Source organism: Artemia franciscana, chromosome 17, assembly GCF_032884065.1.
Source record: "Artemia franciscana chromosome 17, ASM3288406v1, whole genome shotgun sequence".
Classification (NCBI taxonomy): domain Eukaryota; kingdom Metazoa; phylum Arthropoda; class Branchiopoda; order Anostraca; family Artemiidae; genus Artemia; species Artemia franciscana.
The window spans coordinates 5,974,972-6,000,291 of NC_088879.1; the positions used below are offsets into that span (position 1 = coordinate 5,974,972).

At 33.5% G+C, this 25,320-nt stretch overlaps 1 protein-coding gene and 1 long non-coding RNA gene across 2 annotated transcripts in view; one reads left to right on the forward strand and one right to left on the reverse strand.

The window, feature by feature from the left end:
* Positions 1 to 25,320, reverse strand: part of LOC136037741 (ubiquitin carboxyl-terminal hydrolase calypso-like) — a 94,475-nt gene that overhangs the window by 51,636 nt on the left and 17,519 nt on the right. Inside the window, exons 3-4 of the mRNA XM_065720520.1 lie at positions 20,521 to 20,646; positions 10,961 to 11,174 (exon numbers count right to left, since the gene is read on the reverse strand). Coding sequence (XP_065576592.1) covers positions 10,961 to 11,174; positions 20,521 to 20,646 — 340 coding nt within the window. The remainder of the gene's footprint in view (positions 1 to 10,960; positions 11,175 to 20,520; positions 20,647 to 25,320) is intronic.
* Positions 3,753 to 5,089, forward strand: LOC136037606 (uncharacterized). Its single transcript, XR_010619977.1, has 2 exons — positions 3,753 to 4,859; positions 4,952 to 5,089. It is a non-coding gene; the product is annotated as an uncharacterized LOC136037606 (long non-coding RNA).

Below are 25,320 nucleotides of genomic sequence, written 5' to 3' on the forward strand. Positions count from 1 at the left end.
AAAAAAAAAAAAAACAACAGCAAAAAAGACCCCTAGATTTTTAATTTTTGCATCTTCATTTTTTAATCGACCAAAATTTTCTCTCCCTTCCCCCTCCCTCCTACATTTTCATGAGTTTGTACCCCTGCTTGAGGTTGCTGATTTTCAGAATAAACTAAGAATTGGTTATACTAAAATTAACCAGAATCCTTCAAGCTTTACAGGATTTAGCTAGACGTTCCTCGCGTTCAAAATAGCTTATTTCAATGAATTTGATCCATTTTCATCACTGACAGGCAATGAAAACTATTTTTTGAATTTTTTTTTTTCAGAATTGGGGGGGGGGGAGGGTGGCACAAAAAATTTAAATAACGCATCAAAAATTTGTTTATATGCATTTTTTTTATGCTGATCATTCTCACCAAGAAGTGTCGGTTGATTTAAAATTTTTGTTTGCCATATGCATAGGAGGTCGAAATGTTTTCAGGAACAGCTTTGGGATAAGATAGACGTTAACTTATATGCTTATTAAATTATATCTATATATATATATAAATAAGTTGTCTGTGTGTGTGTGTCGAGTGACGTCATGTTTGTATGTCGACTGACGTCATGTTTGTCGACTGAAAAATAAAGGAGAAAAACAAAACTAAAAAAAATGAAAATAAAAATAAAAAAAAACTAAAAAGGTAAAAACTACAAAAAAAATTAAAAAGAAAAAAGAAAAAAAAACTAAAAAAACTAAAAAAAAAGTAAAAACCAAAAAAAACTAAAAAGAAAAAAAGGGGAAAAACACAAAAATTTATTTCATCATATACCAATTCAAAAACGAATGTATATACAGACCGGGACACAGGGACACAACTACAACGGGGACGCCGGGGGGCACAGGGGGATATATAAATGACGACGGGGACACAGGGAATGTTCGATTAGCAATCACCATCAACAAAGCTGAAGGGCAATCATTAGAATCATGAGGTATAACTAAAAAAAACTAAAAAAAGGTAAAAAACTAAAAACTAAAAAAAAGACCAATTCAAAAACGAATGTATATACAGACCGGGACACCGGGACACAAATGACGACCGGGACACCGGGACACAAGGAATATAAATGACGACCGGGACCCTCAAAGAGAAATTACAGACTGGGACACCGGGACACCAATGACGACCGGGACACAGGGAATATAAATGACGACCGGGACACAGGGACACAACTACAACGGGGACGCCGGGGGGCACAGGGGGATATATAAATGACGACGGCGACACAGGGAATGTTCGATTAGCAATCACCATCAACAAAGCTCAAGGGCAATCATTAGAATCACAGGGACACAACTACAATGGCGCGTAACTAATATGGCGCGTAACGACTTACGCGCGCGGGGGTGGGGCGCGAAGCGCCCCCACCAACTAGGTGTTGGGGTTATTGAGAACAGCTAGTTCTCAATAAAATTAGAACTCCTTTCTGCCGCCTGTCACCGTCTCAAAAATTTTGTCTGCTGGAATTAGATATGTATTGTGCCAAAACAGTTTATGTTATGAAAATTGCGGTTTCCATTGTAGTTCCTATTATTAGAGTGCATAAAATACACAAAAACAGGGACAGGCTTGGGTTAAGCAAAACAGAAACATTGGCTATGGTATCCTACTTGGGGTCAATGTGACCGACCAAGAAATGGCCCCCTATTCCAGATAGTCAAATCGGCAAAAAAGAAGTATATAAAGTTAGTGGCAATCAATCAACCAATTTATTTAAAGTGGCAATCAATCATTCAATCAATAGTGGCAATCAATCAATCAATTTATTTAAAGGAAACATAGAAAAAAAATTATAATTTGACCCTCACAAAGGCTCCATTATTATAATGTTAAGGCTCATTTAACATTATAAATATTGTTATGTTTAGTGGGAGACTAAACATAACATTAAATAATAGCACTAAAATCAAAAAGAAGGACAAGAAGAAAAAAAAGAAAAAAATATAATTAAACAACAACAATAAAAACCACTATGCCATGCAACTTGGAAGAAACGACAAGTAATAGATAAATAAACAAAGATTAGGAATAATCTAAAGTTACTTTTTAAAGAATTTAACAGATTAACCCAATCACCAGCTGGTTTATTTGACGTAATCCCACTAGAACAATGGTATAAACACAATGGTATAATCCCGCTAGAACAATTGTATAAACACTGTACTTCATTATTTTCGTTTAATCCACAATCAGCTGAATTAAGTGATCATGAATTGTTATATAAACATTTTTCTCAGTTAAACCCATATAAGAAACTAGTTTGTTTCTCTTCATCTTCGGTTTTGATCCAAATTAAATTACTAAAATGTGAAAAGGCACCAAAGCCATATGGTTTGTTACCAGATCATCTGTATGGTGCTGCTAAATGGTGCTTATTATATCAAGTAATAGTAACCCAGCATTATGTCCCTTCTTTGATGGGAGAAGGTAAAGTAGTATGTATACGCACGAAAGGCAAAGATCCTTCACAATGTTCATCATATAAACCTATATCACTTTGTTCTGTATTAGTAAGTTATTTGAAAAAAAAAATTACTCCCATATTTATTAACAAAATGTGATAAGGGGGACCATCAGTTGGGTTTTCGAAGTGGTGCAGGGGTTCAAATTGCACAATATTTTTTTTCTAAGCCTAGGTATTCAATTTTATTCTGGTTTACCTATTAAAAAAAAAAACTAAATTTATTTTTTGGTTTGTTTTCATTCAATACTATATATGCTGCTCACTGTCAAAGTGTTCATTTTTCATCATGATGAAATAATTTATTTTTGCTTGTATTCTGGCACTCCAATTTTAAACCTTGGCTCTGGTAGTGAAACTGTCCGGTTGATAATCCAAATTGCAAACTGCTGATAATTACATTAGGTGCTTAAAGCCCTGGTGAATTAGCAATAGACATGTAAATTCTAGCATCCAAAATAATAGTTTCTTGTCCCGACAATTCAATTGCGGAATCAATAATGAGAGTAATGCCAGAATTACCTCTCACTCAATTGGACTATCTGTCTTGGCTTTTTCTACAATTAGCCATGACTTGATGCCCAAAACTATTCCATTTTTATTCAGAACGATATTTTGTCTAAATATCAGTTTTTAGATTTTGATTTTGTTGGTAGTTTGACATCAGGTTTTCATTGATTTTTCGAGTGGAAAGTCATAACTCTGAGAAAGGTTGTCGATTCTAAATTATCAAAATTCAAATATCAAAAACTAGGACATTGATAATTATGCATTTTGATGAAATATCTTAATTAGAAATGCAAGTTTTATAATCTATCTAATGCAAGATATAGAGGCAGAATTTTATTGCTGAAGGTTGCTATATTAATAAGGTTTTAATTCAATTTTCTAAAAATATGGGAAAAGATGCGAATTATTTGAGCACTATAGGAAAGCCAAAGCATTAGGATTTTCTTCTTTTATGAGGGGAAAATTAGTAACGATCCAAGACCCCTCCTTCATACCTGGCTGGTTTAGCTCGATATATATATATATATATATATATATATATATATATATATATATATATATATATATATATATATATATATATATATATATATATATATATATATATATATATATATATATATATATATATCAAAATAATTATGAAAATTTTAATATTATCGTGTTATCGTTCTTACTGGATATATATATATATATATATATATATATATATATATATATATATATATATATATATATATATATATATATATATATATATATCTATATATATAAAAATAAGTTGTCTGTGGATGGATGGATGGATGTGTCAGGTGACGTCACCTGAAAAAACTGGATCAGGTGACGTCAAAACTGAAAAAACTAAAAAAAGGCAAAAACTACAAAAAAAACTAAAAACTAATAAAAAAAATAAAAAAGCTAAAAAACTAAAAAAACTATAAAGGTAAAAACCAATAAAAAACTAAAAAAAAAACTGAAAAAACTAAAAAAAAGGCAAAAACTACAAAAAAAAACTAAAAACTAATAAAAAAAGTAAAAAAGCTAAAAAAACTAAAAAAACTAAAAAAAGGTAAAAAACTAAAAAAAATAAAAAATAAAAAAAACTAAAAAAAGGAAAAAACTGAAAAATAAGCTAAAATAAAGGTAAAAACCAATAAAAAACTAAAAAGAAAAAAAGGAAAAAACTAATAAATGACGACACTCAAAGAGAAAGCGACCAGGACAAAAGGAATGTTCGATTAGCAATCAACAAAGCACCGGGACACAGGGAGTATAAATGACGACCAGGACATAAGTAAAAAAAAAAAAACTATCTATATATATAAAAATAAGTTGTCTGTGGATCTGTGGATCGTGGATCAGGTGACGTCACCTGAAAAAACTGGATCAGGTGACGTCAAAACTGAAAAAACTAAAAAAAGGCAAAAACTACAAAAAAAACTAAAAACTAATAAAAAAAATAAAAAAGCTAAAAAACTAAAAAAACTAAAAAAAGGCAAAAACTACAAAAAAAACTAAAAACTAATAAAAAAGCTAAAAAACTAAAAAAACTAAAAAAAAGGCAAAAACTACAAAAAAACTAAAAACTAATAAAAAAAATAAAAAAGCTAAAAAACTAAAAAAACTAAAAAAACTAAAAAAAGGTAAAAAACTAAAAAAACTAAAAACTAAAAAAAAAACTAAAAAAGGTAAAAACTAAAAGAACTAAAAAAGAAAAAAATAAATGACGACACTCAAAGAGAAAGCGACCAGGACAAAAGGAATGTTCGATTAGCAATCAACAAAGCACCGGGACACAGGGAGTATAAATGACGACCAGGACACAAGTAAAAAAAAAAATTAACAAAACTAAAAAGAAGGTAAAAACTACAAAAAAACTAAAAAGAAAAAAAAACTAAAAACTAATAAAAAAACTAAAATAAAAAAAAAAATTAACAAAACTAAAAAGAAGGTAAAAACTACAAAAAAACTAAAAAGAAAAAAAAACTAAAAACTAATAAAAAAACTAAAAAATCTAAAAATCTAAATAAACTAAAAAAGAAAAAAAAAAGGAAAAAAATAAAGGAGAAAAACAAAACTAAAAAACGAATGTATATACAGACCGGTACACCGGGATACAAATGACGACCGGGACACAGGGAATATAAATAACGACCGGGACACAGGGACACAACTACAACGGGGACACCGGGGGAAACAGGGGGATGTAAATGACGACCGGGACACCGGGACAGGGAATGGTCGATTAGCAATCACCATCAACAAAGCTCAAGGGCAATCATTAGAATCATGAGGTATAGATCTGAATACAGATTGTTTTCCCATGGACCATTATATGTTGCATGTTCAAGAGTCGGTAAACCTGACAATCTATTTATATGCAAAGACAATGGGACAGCAAAGAATGTTGTATATTCGCAAGTTTTACGTAGTTAAAACCATATATATATATATATATATCTATATTCACAGGTGGGACATAGGGACACAACTACAATGGCGCGTAACTATTATGGCGCGTAACGAATTACGCGCGCGGGGGGGCTTGGGGGGGGGCGCGAAGCGCCCCCACCAACTAGGTGTTGGGGTGGCGCGAAGCGCCACCCCAACAGCTAGTATATATATATATATATATATACTATATATATGTATATATATATATATATATATATATATATATATATATGTATTTTCTAACTCAGGTTTTTATAACTGAAACTCTTAGCAAAAATAGGCAGAAACATCAATTGAAAATCCGATTGCTGAATGATGGATTCTCCACGAGTATTCAGGTAATGAACTTCGTTTAGAGGCGTTCAAAATACACAAGCTAGATTTCTAGAAACATTGGAGAAAACATTTAATAGTTTTTGAAGTTTTTGAGGCTATTGGTTGGAGAACATTTATTAGGAAAGCCTAGGTTTTCCATAAGGTTTTTCCAAAGGTTTTTCATAAAATATCATAAAAAAGTAGCTTAATAAGTCCTGCACCTATTGAGGGTGAATATTGTGTAAACACATTTCCATTTTTTAGGTTTATTTTCCTTCCTGATTGTAACCATGCGATTGAGCTAGAGGGTATAGATTATTGGATGACCCAAAATAAACATGAGGTTGGGTTTTGTCGATGCCCACGATGTAATACACCCATTACTTCATGTACTGGTCGGTTTGAAAACATAATTAGACAAAGCTACCGTGAAGTAGAGGCGGTCAAAGCTCTGTATTACTCGAGCAGAGATGTGGAGACTCATATTACAGATTTATTGAAAAAAGTCAGCTTGGCCTCCTTTCGTGCTTACAGTAAGACTTTTTCCTACTTAATTAGAATCTTATCTTAACTAGAACTTAATTAGTGCCAGATTTTTCTTGTGAAAGTGAAACTTCAAGGCATGTTCAGAAACTCTCAGTTTCACTAAATAGTTATGAATATTTCTGTTAGCTTATAGCAAAATTATGTTTTCAATAATAATGGCTAAAATGACAATTTTGGTTTTGTTGTGCTCACATACACAATAGCCTCAAAAACCAACTTTTTGTGTGCGGAGTTGATATTTCAAAAGCATTCGATAGTTGCACAACCACATATTTTATCGCTGGTGCGTAGTGGAATGCACCCATTCATAAGTCTGGTCGACATAGTAATTCGTCTGAGAGAATTTTTTCGAGAGAGCGGAGCAACTTTCAGATCAAATTTAGTTACGTTGTGGAGTTAAACAATGGTCAGTTCTTAACCCCCCTATTTTTATAACAGCCACACAGCACCTACCCACATAAGTCACAGCCAGTCGACATTAGCCACTTGTCGTGTGCTGATGATATTTTATTGTTTTCAGACAATTTAATATCGATGCAGAATATATTACAATCACATCTACTGGTGGTAGGATTGAAGATTGAGCCTGCTAAAATATAATTCCTAGTGCAAAATACATTTAGAGAGGCAGTCAATGACCAGGAAACAATTTTCCTGTATGGCATTTGCAAAGATAGTGGTAAAGATGAAGCCCTTGTCCCATTGACCTTAAACAGCCAGCTTCCAGCCAACAAATTTGACACAGGGACCCATGTCATTGTCATTGTCATGTCACACACGGAGCGACTGTCATTCTCAGAAACATTTTTGACAAGCTTGACCCAAAACCGAATCTGCAACCAACTAATCAGCGACTGACCAGCTTTTGTGGTGCTAGGATCCCTGTCATTGGCACTTGTGATCTTACCAGTAGCCACAAACAGTATCCTAGGGGTACTCACAGATTCTACGTAGTCGACTCAGCATCGACCCCAATAGTGGTATATCGATCCAGCATAGAATGAACCTCATCAAACTGGTACTCAATGTTAATGCAGAACAAACAAGTATAGACGAGAAGTACAAAAGCCTCTTTGAAGGCATTGGTTGACTTGAAGGGGAATGCAACATCCATCTAAAAGATGGGTTAATACCAACCGTCTATCCGACCAAAAGGGTACTAGAGGCACTAAAAGATAAACTCCAGGACGAACTTAACAGAATAGAAAAAGACGGAATTATTAACACAGTCACGGAGCCCACAACATGGGTAAATTCAATGGTGATGATTGAAAAGAAGAACGAAACTTAAGGATATGTATAGACCCAGTAGACCTCAACAAATGGATAAAGCGCCCTTACCATCCCATGCCTACCTTAGAAGAGTAGGCATGCCTACCATCCCATGCCTACCTTACAGCCAATTTACATGGTGCAAAGGTGTTCAGCAAAATGGATGCTCGGTCAGGGTACGCGACATTAGTCCTTTCTGTAACTGCATCTGAGATGACAACATTCAGCACTATATTCGGGCGTTATCGATTCCCAAGAGTGCCCTTTGGCTTACTTTCAGCACAAGATGAGTTACGTATGAAACTCATCTTCCATACGCGCCCTACGGAAGAAGCATTTGAAGGGCAGAAAGGACTAGCCATCATAATCGATGATATCCTGGTGTATGGAGCAACCCAAGAAGAGCATGATGAGAAACTCCGAGCCGTTATGGAAAGAGCACTAGAAAAAGGTGTAAAATTCAACAAGGACAAATGCAGATTCAGTGCAAGCAGCGTATGCTATTTTAGGCACGTGATTGGAGCCGATGGCATGAAACCGGACCCAGAAAAACTGAGAGCCATCGAAGAGATCCTCCGACCTCAGAGTCGCGAAGAGCTGCTTGCCCTCCTTGGAGTGTTAGCTACATCGCAAAACACATTCCCGACCCGTCTACTGCTCATCTTGGGAGTAGAAAAGACCAAGCAAAGAGGCAGAATGCTGGTTTACTGGCCAGGCCTGAACGCAGACATTGAGCAGTATGTTCGTAGTTGCCAAACAAGTGCTAGAAGCATGCCATCAAACCAAAGACAGCCTATGACCAGTCACGAACCTTGGTTTCCTTGGCAAAAAGTCGCATCCAACCTATTCACGCTCCATAATAATGACTTTTTTGTAACAGTGGACTATCATAGCCGTTTTATCTAAGCAGACAAACTCAGCCCTACTACGTCAAAGGCTATCATTTCCAAACTTAAATCACACTTCACCACATATGGCACTCCATCTATACTAATATCTGACAATGACCCTCTGTACTCTTCGGTTGAATTCCAAGATTTTGCCAGGACATGGGGATTCACTCACATAACCTCAAGCCTAATCGACCTTGTGGAAAACTGTCCAGACAGCAAAGAGCCTCATGACGAAGGCATCAGAAAACAGTTTGAGACTGCTCGAACATAGGAACACACCCGTGGATGGAGTAGCCTCGCCGTCCCAGCTTCTGATGAACCGTCAATTGAGGACACTTCTGTCATGTATCACTGACCACCTAAAAAAGAAAGTGGTCAGCAATCACAAGTTTTTGGAGAAACACACAGCTCTCCAGAGACAACAGAAGTGTCAGTATGATACGACGTCTAGACCTCTTCCATCAGTAGAAGTAGGAAACCAGTATAAGTGCAGAAAACTCCGGGTGGCGATTGGAGCCCAGCAAGAGTATTTGCCCAGTCTGAGGCCCCTCGATCCTCCATAGTTGAGACAGACGATGAGTCTGTCACAAAACGGAATAGAGTTGTCCTCTCGAGCCACCTTGGCATTGACTTGGAGACTTGAGACCTTGGTGGGCTAACTGTCATATCTTCGATCCCACTTTCTACTCAAAACAAAGAAAATCCACCGTCACCACCCGGAAATCAGCTCAGCAGATCACCGCTGCGCTCCTCAGCACCACTAGACCGAATGGGGACAGAGCTCACCTCTTCTGAAGCCTCAATTCAGACATACGGAGCAGCACCTCTCCCCCAAGTCGGCGCAAGAACACGATCTGAAAGAGTGATCAACCCGCCAAATAGATTGAACCTGTAAATGATTTTGTGAAGTGAGAAGTATACAATGTGTATACCAGGAGTACATATCAGAGAAGTGAGCCTAGCGCCTTCTCGGATTCATTAAAAAAAGTGTTAAGTGTGATAATAGATTTACTAGTGTAACAACCCTTAGGTGTACTTAGAATAAACAATAGAGGAGCAAGGCTTAAGCCTTCTCTGGATGTAAATAAACTTAATGACATCTCAGCTAGTGATCATATGGTGCAGTACTGGTGTATTGTGAACATATAAGTTTGAAGTGAGAAAAAGAGAGATGTAGTGATTATGATTGCTTTGCTAGTGCTTGTGTTTATTCTTGCATGTGTGCTATGCTTGCTTATATTGCTTTACTTTTCTTTATAGGAGCTTGGGTTAAATAAATACACTAATCACAATCGCTGCAAAGTTTATCTTTGAAATTTATATTGGATTCTAGAAACTCTAAGTAGAACACGGGTTTATAGAATTTATGATGCTTTGTCTTGTGGAAACAAGAATAAGAAAAACTAAGTTTATGATACCAGATGGAAATTGGACAATTTTAATATAATAGAATGTATTTCTAAGAGCCTTGGAAATCATTTTGAATATTATATATTATTATATATTATATACTATCATTTTATATAGTGTTTAAGTTACTTCCTCTCGTACAGTACTTCTGTAAAGTTCTTCTCTTGTGTTTGTTTTCAAATCATATATAATAGACTTTTAGAATAAAAGAATAGTTTATAGTAAAGAGACTCTTCTTCTATCTCCTCCCACGTAAACCCTTAGCTCTTAAAGATTCGGCTACACGCTTACCAGTCAATGCATACCAATATTAGATGATATAAACGTAAACCCATATAGTTAGAAGAAGGTTTACAATATAATATATATATATATATATATATATATATATATATATATATATATATATATATATATATATATATATATATATATATATATACAACAATGGATTAATATCGACAAACCATGATCTATTGGGCAGGGCTCGCCCAATCAACAACTCCCTTCACTCGACTTAATCATCACAACCAATGCTACTTCTGCTAAGACTATTCCAACATTGAAGGCTATTCTAAAGACAAATACTACTAGATCACTGCAACTACTAATAATACTGACAAAAATTATTAATCAAGGTTTACCATAATGACTCGGTATAAACTCACCATGATCTATTGGGCAGGGCTCGCCCAATCAACAACTCCCTTCACTCGACTTAATCATCACTACCACTGCTACTTCTGCTACGACTATTCCAACATTGAAGGCTACTCTAAAGACAAATACTACTAGATCACTGCGACTACTAATAATACTGACAAAAATTATTAATCAAGGTTTACCATAATGACTCGGTATAAACTCACCATGATCTATTGGGCAGGGCTCGCCCAATCAACAACTCCCTTCACACGACTTAATCATCACAACCACTGCTACTTCTGCTAAGACTATTCCAACATTGAAGGCTATTCTAAAGACAAATACTACTAGATCACTGCAACTACTAATAATACTTACAAAAATTATTAATCAAGGTTTACCATAATGACTCGGTATAAACTCACCATGATCTATTGGGTAGGGTTTGAGTCCATCTAATTCGTATAATCGGTTTTCAACAGGGACATAGCTCACGAAATGGAATGTTTCAGACTGACCTTGTCTAGTCACACCAGTTGAACTAATTCCACGTTCTGAGTTGCTAGATCGCTGAGTTTGAGGTACAGCGTGAGAATTGTGAGCTTTTGCTAACTCAGGAGTATTGCCTATAGCTAGTCCCTGAAAGATTAAAGAAAGAAAAAACACAAGGTATACAAACTTAAAAAAAATTACAAAACGGTAAAAAACAATAAATAAAAATGTCTATACCACGAAAAAAGGTCTAGCAGGATTTCGATTAACTAATCAATTGAAAAACTTACAGAGCGGTAGAGCATGGAAAAAAAATACATTAACATTTCTAGAACACAAAATAAGGTTTAGATAGCAGAATTATGTTTAATAAATAATTTTTTTTTCAGTCAATAATAAGATTGGTAAAAAAAAAGGCCACTAAAAATGGAGTCTGATTCTTTAAATTGGTAAGTGGAAAATTGTACAACCATATACGTCTTAAAAATTAGGAAAACCCAGGAATTCAATTTTCGAAGCAAACGATTTTCGATGCAGATATGTAGTTTCAACCCTTAAAAAAAAGTTTTCCTTTTGATGTCCTTGGTGCTTCAGCTGAGCTAGGTAAGTACGACCAATCTGAATTTCCAGCCAAAGTTAACTACGAATGTTAAACCTCCCTTGCAGAAATCATAAGAACCATCCAAGCGATTTTGTTTTTTTTAAACAGCTTTTGAAGAAATTTCTGGTTTGTTTTCACAAACGTGTCCATTCTTTACACTGAAATGCCAAAAATAAATTTTTTGATAATGATTTTTAATTTTTCCAAGAGGGAAAAAGGGGGGAGAGAGGTTGACAAAAATCTAGCCCTTAGGGATGGTACAATACCTCCCACCTCGATGCAGTCCTTGTTGATTTATAACTATGTAATACTATGAATAAATAGGAAATAAATAATATATAAATCAATAATAATAATGAATATATAAATAATAACCTCAATGAATAAGCTAAGTCAGTAAAGGTTCGAAATCGTTCGTTATTACAATGTAACTCTGGATTTCCCACAATGTAGGGATAAATCCCTATGATAAAATTATAAATCCCTATAATATAATTATATAATATAATATAATATATCCTATATCCCTATATATATCCCTATATCCTGTGATAAATTATAATTCCCTATGATAAAATTATAAATCCCTATAATATAATTATATAATATAATATAATATATCCTATATCCCTACATATATCCCTATATCCTATGATAAAATTATAAATCCCTATGATAAAATTATAAATCCCTATAATATAATTATATAATATAATATATCCTATATCCCTATATCCCTATATATATATATATATATATATATATATATATATATATATATATATATATATATATATATATCCCTATGTTCTATATCCCTATATCCTATGATAAAATTATAAATCCCTATAATCTATATATATATAAAAATAAGTTGTCTGTCTGTCTGTGGATGTGTGGATCAGGTGACGTCACCTGAAAAAACTGGATCAGGTGACGTCAAAACTGAAAAAACTAAAAAAAGGCAAAAACTACAAAAAAAAACTAAAAACTAATAAAAAAAATAAAAAAGCTAAAAAACTAAAAAAACTAAAAAAAGGCAAAAACTACAAAAAAAACTAAAAACTAATAAAAAAGCTAAAAAACTAAAAAAACTAAAAAAGGCAAAAACTACAAAAAAAAACTAAAAACTAATAAAAAAATAAAAAAGCTAAAAAACTAAAAAAACTAAAAAAACTAAAAAAAGGTAAAAAACTAAAAAAACTAAAAACTAAAAAAAACTAAAAAAAAAGGAAAAAACTGAAAAATAAGCTAAAATAAAGGTAAAAACCATTAAAAAACTAAAAAAAAACTGAAAAAACTAAAAAAAGGCAAAAACTACAAAAAAAAACTAAAAACTAATAAAGAAAGTAAAAAAGCTAAAAAACCAAAAAAAACTAAAAAAACTAAAAAAAGGTAAAAAACTAAAAAAAATAAAAAATAAAAAAAATAAAAAAAAGGAAAAAACTGAAAAATAAGCTAAAATAAAGGTAAAAACCAATAAAAAACTAAAAAGAAAAAAAGGAAAAAACTAAAAAAAATTTTCATCTAAAAAACTAAAAAAAACTAAAAAAGGTAAAAACTAAAAGAACTAAAAAAGAAAAAAATAAATGACGACACTCAAAGAGAAAGCGACCAGGACAAAAGGAATGTTCGATTAGCAATCAACAAAGCACCGGGACACAGGGAGTATAAATGACGACCAGGACATAAGTAAAAAAAAAAAACTATCTATATATATAAAAATAAGTTGTCTGTGGATCTGTGGATCGTGGATCAGGTGACGTCACCTGAAAAAACTGGATCAGGTGACGTCAAAACTGAAAAAACTAAAAAAAGGCAAAAACTACAAAAAAAACTAAAAACTAATAAAAAAAATAAAAAAGCTAAAAAACTAAAAAAACTAAAAAAAGGCAAAAACTACAAAAAAAACTAAAAACTAATAAAAAAGCTAAAAAACTAAAAAAACTAAAAAAAAGGCAAAAACTACAAAAAAAACTAAAAACTAATAAAAAAAATAAAAAAGCTAAAAAACTAAAAAAACTAAAAAAACTAAAAAAAGGTAAAAAACTAAAAAAACTAAAAACTAAAAAAAACTAAAAAAAAGGAAAAAACTGAAAAATAAGCTAAAATAAAGGTAAAAACCAATAAAAAACTAAAAAAAAAACTGAAAAAACTAAAAAAAGGCAAAAACTACAAAAAAACTAAAAACTAATAAAAAAAGTAAAAAAGCTAAAAAACTAAAAAAAAAAAAAAAACTAAAAAAAGGTAAAAAACTAAAAAAAATAAAAAATAAAAAAAAATTAAAAAAAAGGAAAAAACTGAAAAATAAGCTAACATAAAGGTAAAAACCAATAAAAAACTAAAAAGAAAAAAAGGAAAAAACTAAAAAAAATTTCATCTAAAAAATAAAAAAAACTAAAAAAGGTAAAAACTAAAAGAACTAAAAAAGAAAAAAATAAATGACGACACTCAAAGAGAAAGCGACCAGGACAAAAGGAATGTTCGATTAGCAATCAACAAAGCACCGGGACACAGGGAGTATAAATGACGACCAGGACATAAGTAAAAAAAAAATTAACAAAACTAAAAAGAAGGTAAAAACTACAAAAAAACTAAAAAGAAAAAAAAACTAAAAACTAATAAAAAAACTAAAAAATCTAAAAATCTAAATAAACTAAAAAAGAAAAAAAAAGGAAAAAAATAAAGGAGAAAAACAAAACTAAAAAACGAATGTATATACAGACCGGTACACCGGGATACAAATGACGACCGGGACACAGGGAATATAAATGACGACCGGGACACAGGGACACAACTACAACGGGGACACCGGGGGAAACAGGGGGATATAAATGACGACCGGGACAAAAAAACTAAAAAGAAAAAAAAACTAAAAACTAATAAAAAAACTAAAAAATCTAAAAATCTAAATAAGCTAAAAAAGAAAAAAAAAGGAAAAAAATAAAGGAGAAAAACAAAACTAAAAAACGAATGTATATACAGACCGGGACACCGGGATACAAATGACGACCGGGACACAGGGAATATAAATGACGACCGGGACACAGGGACACAACTACAACGGGGACACCGGGGGAAACAGGGGGATGTAAATGACGACCGGGACACCGGGACAGGGAATGGTCGATTAGCAATCACCATCAACAAAGCTCAAGGGCAATCATTAGAATCATGAGGTATAGATCTGAATACAGATTGTTTTCCCATGGACCATTATATGTTGCATGTTCAAGAGTCGGTAAACCTGACAATCTATTTATATGCAAAGACAATGGGACAGCAAAGAATGTTGTATATTCGCAAGTTTTACGTAGTTAAAACCATATATATATATATATATATATATATATATATATATATATATATATATATATATATATATATATATATATATATATATATATATATATATATATATATAACAGGTGGGACATAGGGACACAACTACAATGGCGCGTAACTATTATGGCGCGTAACGACTTACGCGCGCGGGGGGGCTTGGGGGGGGGGCGCGAAGCGCCCCCACCAACTAGGTGTTGGGGTGGCGCGAAGCGCCACCCCAACAGCTAGTATAATTATATAATATAATATAATATATCCTATATCCCTATATATACCCTATATCCTATATCCCTACATATATCCCTATATCCTATGATAAAATTATAAATCCCTAATGATAAAATTATCAGGAGCCTGACCAGCTTTCTTAGCATGAGCATCTCTTTCAGTTTTTGCTTCTGGGCGTTATTTAGTCGTTAATATAATAATATTTTATTATAATAATAAAGTATAGTATTTTATCATACTAATAATAAATACTAAAAATAACATACTAATAATATTATTATATATTATTATATGTATTAAATATATTATTGTGAAGATGAAAAGTTGACGTTGGGTAACGAAAAGATTGATCAGGTTGGCAGCTTTACTTACCTTGGTAGTATTATTAGTAAAGACGGTGGGAGTAGTGAAGATGTTAAAAGTAAAATAGCTAAGGCTCAGGGTGTTTTTTCAGTTAAAAAAAAAAGTTTGGAAGAATAGAAAGATAAGTCTGCAAACCAAGATTAGAATATTGGAAGCTACAGTGATGACAGTGGTCAAATATGGCTCTGAAGCATGGGCGCTCCAAAAAGCAGATGAAAATTTACTTGATATTTTCCAGAGTAATTGCCTACGGATTGTTCTGGATACCCGGCTGCCTGACCGTATTTCAAACAGTAGGTTGTACGAAAAATGTGGTTCAATCCCGCTTTCTAGGGCTATAATGAAAGGAAGGTTGAGATGGCTAGGCCATGTTCTGCGGATGAAGGATGACAGATTACCAAAGATTGTCCTTTTTGGCCAACCGTCTGGGGCTACACGGAGAGCAGGTCGTCCTCGTGTGGGTTGGGAGGATGTCATAAATAAAGATTTAAAGAAAATGGGAACTTCCTGGGAGGGTGTAAAGAGGGAGGCCTTGAATAGATTAGGTTGGAGGATGAGTATGCGTAGCTGTGTTGGCCTCAGGCGGTTTGGTACTGCAGTGAGTTATTAGTAGTAGTAGTAGTAGTAGTAGTAGTAGGTTACTAATAATAATATTTTGCTTTTCTTTTTAATCAGAACTAAGGCTAAAATCCGCCACACTTTTTTTTTTACAAATTTGATTTCTTTGTAAAATTGTCAAAAATAAAAACTTTGATTTTCTAAATATGCTTAAACTATTTGTCTTGATTCCCCTATATAATACCACTTTTGTACTATATATATTATGCGGAATTACTCACGTTTAATTTTTGGCAGCCGATCGAGATTCCCAATGCCTTCAATAGCTTAATCATGATGTTTTACTCCCCAAGAGGATTAGTGGGACTATGGTATAGGGACTATTGGTCCATGAACGTTGGACCAAACCATGCGTGGGAGAGAGTAACCCTCAGGATTCGAAAAATCGAAGCGTAAAAGAGCAAATCTTTAGATTTTAAGTTAACCCTTATCAGAAAAAAAACATTCTGATAGTCCCCCTCCCTTCCATAGAGTGTACCAGTTTTCATTCATGATTACCCTCTGATTACAATTGATTCAAATTATGAGTTTGATTCAAACATCCTGATTGGACCTGTTTTTATTTATTGATACTTCCCTCGAAATTAGTCAACCTTATTAGTCAAATTAGAATTAGTCAAATTGACCGAAATTAGTCAAGTGTTCAACCTTCCAGGTTGAACACTGGAAGTCAAAGTAATATTGTGCGATGCTTTTACCGAATATAAGTTAGCATTATCCACTTTACAAATTCCCTCTCTTCAAGAGCGTCGTCTCAGTTTGATCCTTGAATTTGGCCAATATCTTCTCAGAAGTGATAAATACAGATCGATACTACCACCAGTTTTAGTGAAACATCGAAGTACTAGCTTGAAGAAATTTGACAGATTAGCAGCACCTCCTTCACGCACAAATCGTTTTTCCAACTCATTCATCCCTTTCTTTGTATCAAAGTATAACAATTGTTGATTTTAAACTATTTGTCTTTTGATTTTTTTTTTTGTTGTTTGATTTAATCCTTTTTTTCTTTTTTGTAAGCACAAGCGCCATTTAGTTTTATGACTACGAGAGATTGTGCAAATAAAACCTATTCTATTCTATTCTATTCCAAATTTGAAATATTTCTAATGTAGGAGAGAACACTTTTCTTTTCAATCAATTTAGACGGCCAATGATAAAATAAAAGTTGATTCTAGACATGACTCAGCTGAAACGTGATTCTGAAGAATCACGTCTAGACCGTCTAGATAACATTTCTTCATCTAGCCGTCTGACTCAGCTGAAATGTGATTCTGAAGAATCACGTCTAGACCGTCTAGATAGCATTTCTTCAACTAGCCCTCTGACTCAGCTGAAATGTGATTCTGAAGAATCACGTCTAGACCGTCTAGATAGCATTTCTTCATCTAGCCGTCTAACTCAGCTGAAATGTGATTCTGAAGAATCACGTCTAGACCGTCTAGATAGCATTTCGTCATCTAGCCGTCTGACTCAGCTGAAATACGATTCCGAAGAATCACGTCTAGACCGTCTAGATAGCATCTTCATCTAGACCGTGCTGAACGTTGATAGCATTATGGAGTACATGAGTGTTTACAATATCATGTACCAGCACAACTGAGTAGGAGAGGGTCAGTGGCAAATCCTGCCCCCCCCCCCCTGATGTAGTGGTGGATTTATGGTTGGGACCGCAGTTACTTTTTCTTAATTGGTTTTCAATAGCTGATAAGTTTTTAATTATGAAGACTGTTCCTTTTTTCAAACAAGTTTGAAACAAGGTTTTATTTACTTTGTCCGGTCTCTGTTACATTTTACTAATGACACATACCGCCAAAAAGTATTTAATTAAATTTAGGCTTATCAGGGGAATTTGTCCGTATTACCACAAAAGTCAACTGGGAGGCGAAAATCTTCATTTCGTACAAACAAGGAGGGGAAATTTAAAATCCTAACTTCTTTGGGCTGTCGAAATGATATTTCAGGATTGTGCTGTCACAACGGGACTGAAAAGCAAAATATTTACTTCTTTTTACTATCAAAAATCTGTTTTCGAGTCTTGTTATGGCACTGAGGCGAAGAAATTGATATCATTACATTTTTTGGCTGTCTGTTTTAGTTTTTTGGGTTTGCTTCTTTCGCAAAGCGGGGGTTTTTACAACATCGTTGTTTCTTAGGGGATTTGTGTAATAGAAAGTAAATGTATGAGAAGTGCAAAAATCATTAATTAAGCTTTGGATTTTTGTGAGGAAATGGTGGCCGCTTTACTGCCTATTTTCATCTAATTAAAGCTCTACATTATACGACATATAACATCGTCTGTTCATCTTAAAACATTTAAAGGCCAAACTCTTTAGAACTTCAATGAAGGTTCGTAAAAGTATATACTTAAAACTAAGAACATGAGTCGAAATACTCCTTCAAAGGTCAGAGTAATCGTTTAAGAATGAATAGATTTTCGACAAATTATTTATTAAAGAAGGCAAATAATTATGTGTTTATTTATTTTTATCTAGCTAGTATAGACGGGTCTCTGAATTCTCAGAGAATTCGCAATTTTATGCTTTACTCTGAATTCTCAGTTTGAATCAGTGGAATGGTATCGATTTTTTTTCAAACATTTACCAATAAAATGTAGATAAAAAGCGGAAATTCACACAACTTGAATTAACCACAGAAACGGAATACAACTACAATATTACTTCAGAATTTCTCACCTTCTCAATACCTGCCAGTCACAAAACATAGTTAGGTTTTTGTATAGGGGTTGCATATATTTGTCCATAAAATTGTCTAAACTGCTATATATACCGCTGAGGAATTTTATATTTATTTTGATACATGCCATCCAATCATATTTCCACGATTAGTCATTATAGATCAAAATTTTTACAGGACAATTCTCTCACTTAGTGCTAAATCTGAGTTAAATTTCAATTTTTTTTATTTTTGTGCTCAACAAACATATCGAGATCTAAACGTTTGAATTCAATATCTAAAAATCTTAAGATTAAAAAAAAATAATTAAAATCTCCACAGCTTGAAACCCTGAGAATTTAAATCATTAAATCTATACCTATCAAATACAAAGATAACAAACACATAATTATTTGTTTTTTAAGGAATATCTCGACTCACTTAGTCTGAAGCACTTACCTACATGCATCTTTATTAGAGTTCATATTTTTATGACAATTTTGGTCTTTATTCTAATATTTTAGGATGAACAGAAGAGGAAATACTATCGAAGAGCTCTAAAATGACAGAACTGGCCATAAACGTTCATAAAAATGAACGTTCTATGAACGTAAATGAACGTTTATAAAAATATAAACGTTCATATGAACGTTCATCGAAATATTGAGGTCGACACCGACCGTGTAATAAATCAAAGGCGGTTGTTGAAATACAGAAATAGAATTTTTCTTATAAAATTGTGAATTCTGTAATTTAAGTGAAATATATCGAACTTTAAAAATTGGAAAGATACGCTACGTTGTTATGAAAAGTAAATTTTGATTAGTAAATTCTTGAGATTTCGTCAAAGTTGACACTTTTTATTAAAACACTATTTTTAAAAAGAAACAGCGATTAGTTAATGCTTTATTGCCAGTACTTAAAACCTTCATTTTAAAACTCTTCTATGCATTTCTATCTTTGGCGGGTGGATTTTATAACTTTCTATTTTTTGTATCAATATTTTTATACCATTTCAATTTCGATAGATTTATTAGAACTTTAACCCTCAACAGATTTTAGATAAAATTTATGACCATTTCCACTATCTACCTACGACACACAATTGTCGAGGTTCCCTTTAAATTTCGGGTATTTATTTGCTCACAAGCATATCGAAGCAAACTATTATACGCCCCCCCCCCTAAAGAAAATCCTGGAACAGCTGCTGGAGAGGGTGTATATCGGTCGTATCTGTAATTTTTTCCGGGCGGAGGTGTCTACAAAAGTATTTTTTCCAGGGGGGATTAAAAAAAAAACTTTTAAAAACGCATCAACAAATTGTTTAGATTAATTTTTGTTACGTTTTTACGAGTCAGAAAAAAATTCCGGGGGGGGGGATTCAAACCCCCTAGCATCCTGATAACTGAGGACAGTTTGGTGGAGGTCCTTGCCAAAATATCTAGTTTTTTCTTTCGCATCGTATTTTCCACAGACTGAAAATCACCCTCGTTTACTTTGTTTTTAAATTATAAAAACCGACAGCCTTATACTTATCATCGCAAAGAAGGCAGAACACCTCAAGAGACTTTAGAACTAGCATTATGCAGAACCAACCGGTGTTAGAATGTTGTATAGACCTATCATGTCCATTTTCTAACAGCCAAATTTATTCCTAACAGTTACCTTGTTTTCTGGGCTCATTCCTGATGTGTACTGCTTAAGTCGGTTCAATGTAGATCCGCTGTCCACATTGGAGCAGTTTAGCAGTACTGACAGCAAAGCATGGGTAGCACAGCTATTCGGAACAACCTACAATGAATTTATATAATAAACATACATGATAGATTATGGGCGGCCCAAAAATGAAAGCTGGTAGCCTATTTGTTATTATAGTTTATTGAAAGCCCGTTGTACGAAAGAAAAAACGAAGCAGAAGCAAAAAAAAGGCAAATAAGGCACAACAATATACTAATGAAAAAAAGACACTAGAAAAGAGAACACAATCACTTCAAAGGAACAAGAAGAAAAAACAACAACGAATAAAACAAAACAAAATGAAGAAAAAATTAACAAAATAAAAGGAAGAAGAAATTAACAAAATAAAATATATTGGGTCAGTATTAGATTCCTTCTGAAAAAGAGCAATATACAAGAATTCCATGGAAATTACTAAATACAAAACGGCACTAAAAAAAAAACAAAAAAAAAACACAATAACAAAATAACGGACCGGTATTGGATCGATTCTGAAACAGTGAAACATACAGGGAGTGAGCAAGAGCTATCAAATAAAAAAGAGTTTTCAGATAAACGAAAAAAAACTACAGAAAACGCGTTATTTTGGATCCCTTCCAATAAGGTGCAATATGAAAATACTGCGAAAGAATATCAAATAAAAAAGAGTTTTCAGATTAACTAAAAAAAAAAGAAAAACTAAAGAAAACGCGTTATACTGGATCCCTTTCAAAAAGGGGCAATATGAAAATACTGCGTAAGAATATCAAATAGAAAAAGGTTTTCAGATTAACTTAAAAACAAACAAACAAAAAAACAAAAAAAAATGAATCAGTATTGGTTACCTTTCGAAACAGTGAATTATACAAGGAGTACGTGAGTTCTACCGAGTAGAAAGGGTTTTCAAATGAACGAACATAAACAACCCAAAACATAGATCAATACTGGATCCATCCCAAAGCGGTGGAATACACAAGAACTGCGTGAGAGCTACAAAAAAGAAGGGATATTTCCAACAAACAAAAATAAAAAGCCAGTACTGGATCCATTTCGAAACAGAGAATATACATCGAGTGCGTGCGACCACTCGAATAGAAAAGGAATTTTCAGATAGGCGAATAAATAAAATGGGTCAATATTGGATACCTTCCAAAACCATGCAATATACAAGGACTCTACCAGAGCTACCGATAAGAGAAGGGTTTTCAAAAGTTGGGTTGACAAAACGAATAAACAAATGAACAAACGAACCAACAAAACGAATTAACAATAAAAAACAAAAACAATGGATCAATGTTGGATCCCTTCCGATACGATGGAATACTTCAAAAGAAGACAGTGATTGAAATGGGATAATTCTGGATTGGTTTAAATAAACTAGAAGTAATTATGAGGTTCGAAAAAAACTGTATCTTTTCTAGGTTGAAAAATAAAAATTATGCTTAACAAGTTCTGGAGTAAGATTTATAATTTGTTACAATAGTTTGTGCTATTTTTCAAACAGTTCGTGGTACCGAGCGCCCCGGCTCAATAGTAACCAAACCTCTAAAAGATTTTGATACCAATAGATACATCAAAAGAATCAGATTTTTATTCTGATTTCAAATATATCAGTTTCATCACGTTTGATCTTACGTATCAAAAGTTACAAGTCTGAGAAAATTTGTCATATTTCCGAAAAAAAGGGGGAAACACCTCCTAAAAGCAATAAAACCTTGACGAAAATTCCACGATCAGATTCAACGTACCAGACAAACCTTCTGTAGAGGTTTCAGTGTTTATTTTTTTTTTCTTTTTTTTCCCCAGGGGTGATCGTATCGATCCAGTGGTCCTAAAATATCGCGAGAGGACTCATTAGAACGAAAATAAAAAATTCTAGTGCCTTTTTTAAGTGACAGAAAAAATTGGACGGCAACTAGGCCCCCTCCTCCGCTACTACTAGCTTTTGAGCAACAAAAAGAGGGAGCAGAGAAAACATATTGACAGTTTTTGTCAAAACGTTTTTCTCAGCTTCAATTTGTACCCCCCCCCCCCCAAAAAAAGGTAGACTCGTTGAAAAATGACGACAAAATTATAATATATACTACTAGTTTGTCATAAGCAAAAAGAAGGAGCTGAGAAAAAGATATTGGTAGTTTTTCATCAAAAAGCTTTCCTCAACTTGAAGCCCCCCCCCCTTCGAAAAAAATTGCAGACTATTTGAAAAAAAAAATGACAACAAATTATAATAAATACTACTAATTTGTCCTCAGCAAAAATAAAGAGCTTGAAAAGGATATTGACAGTTTTCCGTCAAAAAGGCAAAGACGTCGAGAAAGAACAAATGAATTCAAAATAGTTTAACTTGAAGCAAATATCCAATAATGCACCGTCAAAAGAAAAACGAATGAAATAGCCATTCGACGTTTCTACAAACTAATTTTTTGCTCAAAATTGCTGATAATTTTGTAAAAATTCGTATACTCTCTAAATAGAAGCTTACAGTTTTGTTGATTTATTGCTTCCTTTCTAATTATTTTTGCAGTTTCTCTTGTTTATTTCCTATTTATTTTCTGTTTGTTTCGGGTTCCTGTTTATTCACTTTGCTATTCTTGCGCATAAAACAGCAGAACTAGACAATCAATTTTTCAGATTCTAAAAACACTCGATTTAAATTTAGCACCCTTCCCTCCCATTGACTTGGGTGAAGTTTAATCCTCGAACTTGTGTCGTATCAGCACAAGGAGAAAAGAGCATTGTGAGAAAATTTTTGACGACTTTAATCCCTTCTGATCCTAAGTCATTCGCTTGATAAACTCTCAGCTATTTTGGGAAATCTCGAGCCCGCTTCCTCATCCTAAAAGTCTTAGCATTATAAACCACCCCATATTCCCCCATAATTCTTGTTTACATGCTCTAGGGCTGAATATGTTTTAAAACTAGTATTTGTCTGGCTAGTAGAAATGCAGTAATACCAATCAGCATATAGTCAAACGAAATGGTAAAGACATCAATATCTATGAATGACCATTTTTTTTTTCACTGACCTCAATGTAACACTCCTGAACTAGAGTCACGTAATTCAAACGAACGAAAATAACGAGAACATAACGTGGAAGTTATTTTTTAAGCTCTTATTTGAAATATTAGACATTTAGCCGTGGAAGAAGACAAAATAGCGACAAATAATAGATAAATGAACGCCTTAACACAAATAAGCTTACATAAAAACTAACCTAAAATATTCAAAAATTTTATATGTAAAGGTAAAAGCTAAAAAATACGGCTGATTTCTCACAGACAAAGGGTCTCAAGTTTAACGCGTTAACTACTCGGCTAGGACGGCTATCTCTGTTACACGGATGGATATACAATTTAAATGTGTTTTAAATTAGGGATTTTAAATTATGTGTTTTAAATTAGGGATTAAATGTGTTAAGGTAGGGATTTTACAATCCCTACCGGCGGTGCTGAACTCCGTTACAGCCAGGATGTGCAATGGGGGGGGGGAGTTGGAGACTAGTCATCCTGTGCTTTTGCACACCCTTCCTGTTTACCTTCCCTAGATTTCTCACGGACAAAGGGTCTCAAGTTTAACACGTTAACTACTCGGCTAGGACGGCTATCTCTGTTACACGGATGGATATATAATTTAAATGTGTTCCTATATGTCATTAACTGAATTTTACTTATATTTGTTTCTAGATCCTTGATTTTACGTACTCGTGAAATAAATTTCGGAGATTTTGTAAGTTCGGCTCGGTATTAGCCATAAGAGCGTTGTCATCCGCCAACACTTTAATCATAAGCTATACTATATTATTTTTACACGAAGATAACATCCTATAAATAATTGGATAGCTAATTAATTTGTCACTTTATTGGCAAATAAATTTTTAAAACTAATCAATTTGCAAATCAATTTACTGGCCAATTAGCAAGAGATTTCCAACTACCACTAGAATTATGTTGCTTGGGTCTGAGGAATTCTAACCGAATTTTGGGCTGATTTTAGTGCGTGACGAATCGATGCAGCCAAACACATATTCGATTTTTTCTTCATAGGTATCTAACACCAGAATTAAGAATTGAATTTCCAAGTTGACCAGACATGGAGCTTCCGGCCAAGTTTTTGGGCACAGAAAAGCTTTTAGTCTATCCTTCTGTGACTTGCGGCCAAGTTAAGGCCGTACTTACCATGCTTATGGTTAACTTTTGGGCGCAGAGAATCTTTAAGTGCATTCTTCTGTGACTTGCGGCCAAGTTAAGGCCGTACTTACCATGCTTATGGTTAACTTTTGGGCGCAGAGAATCTTTAAGTGCATTCTTCTGTGACTTGCGGCCAAGTTAAGGCCGTACTTACCATGCTTATGGTTAACTTTTGGGCGCAGAGAATCTTTAAGTGCATTCTTCTATGAAGACAAAAAAAAAACATTCATACGTAATTCAATTTGATAGGGCTGCGCAAAATAACACGGGTCCTGGCGGATTACAAACAAGTTTGGCCCTTTCCAGGATGAAACGAAATTGTTTTTTTTTTTTTTTTAGCTTTGTCTGTGAAGACGGGTCCTTTTGAGCGAAGAAATTATGAATACAAGTTTCAAGCTTTTCAGAAGAATATACTGGATTTTTCAAGGACTATTTCTGGATAACAGATATTTCAGAAGGTTTAGGACCAACCATTTTATCTCTAAAATATAAAACTTTAGGTCCGATTCCCCCCTACTCTCCTCTACCGAGTTACAACTTGATCCTCAAGCGATTTTCGAG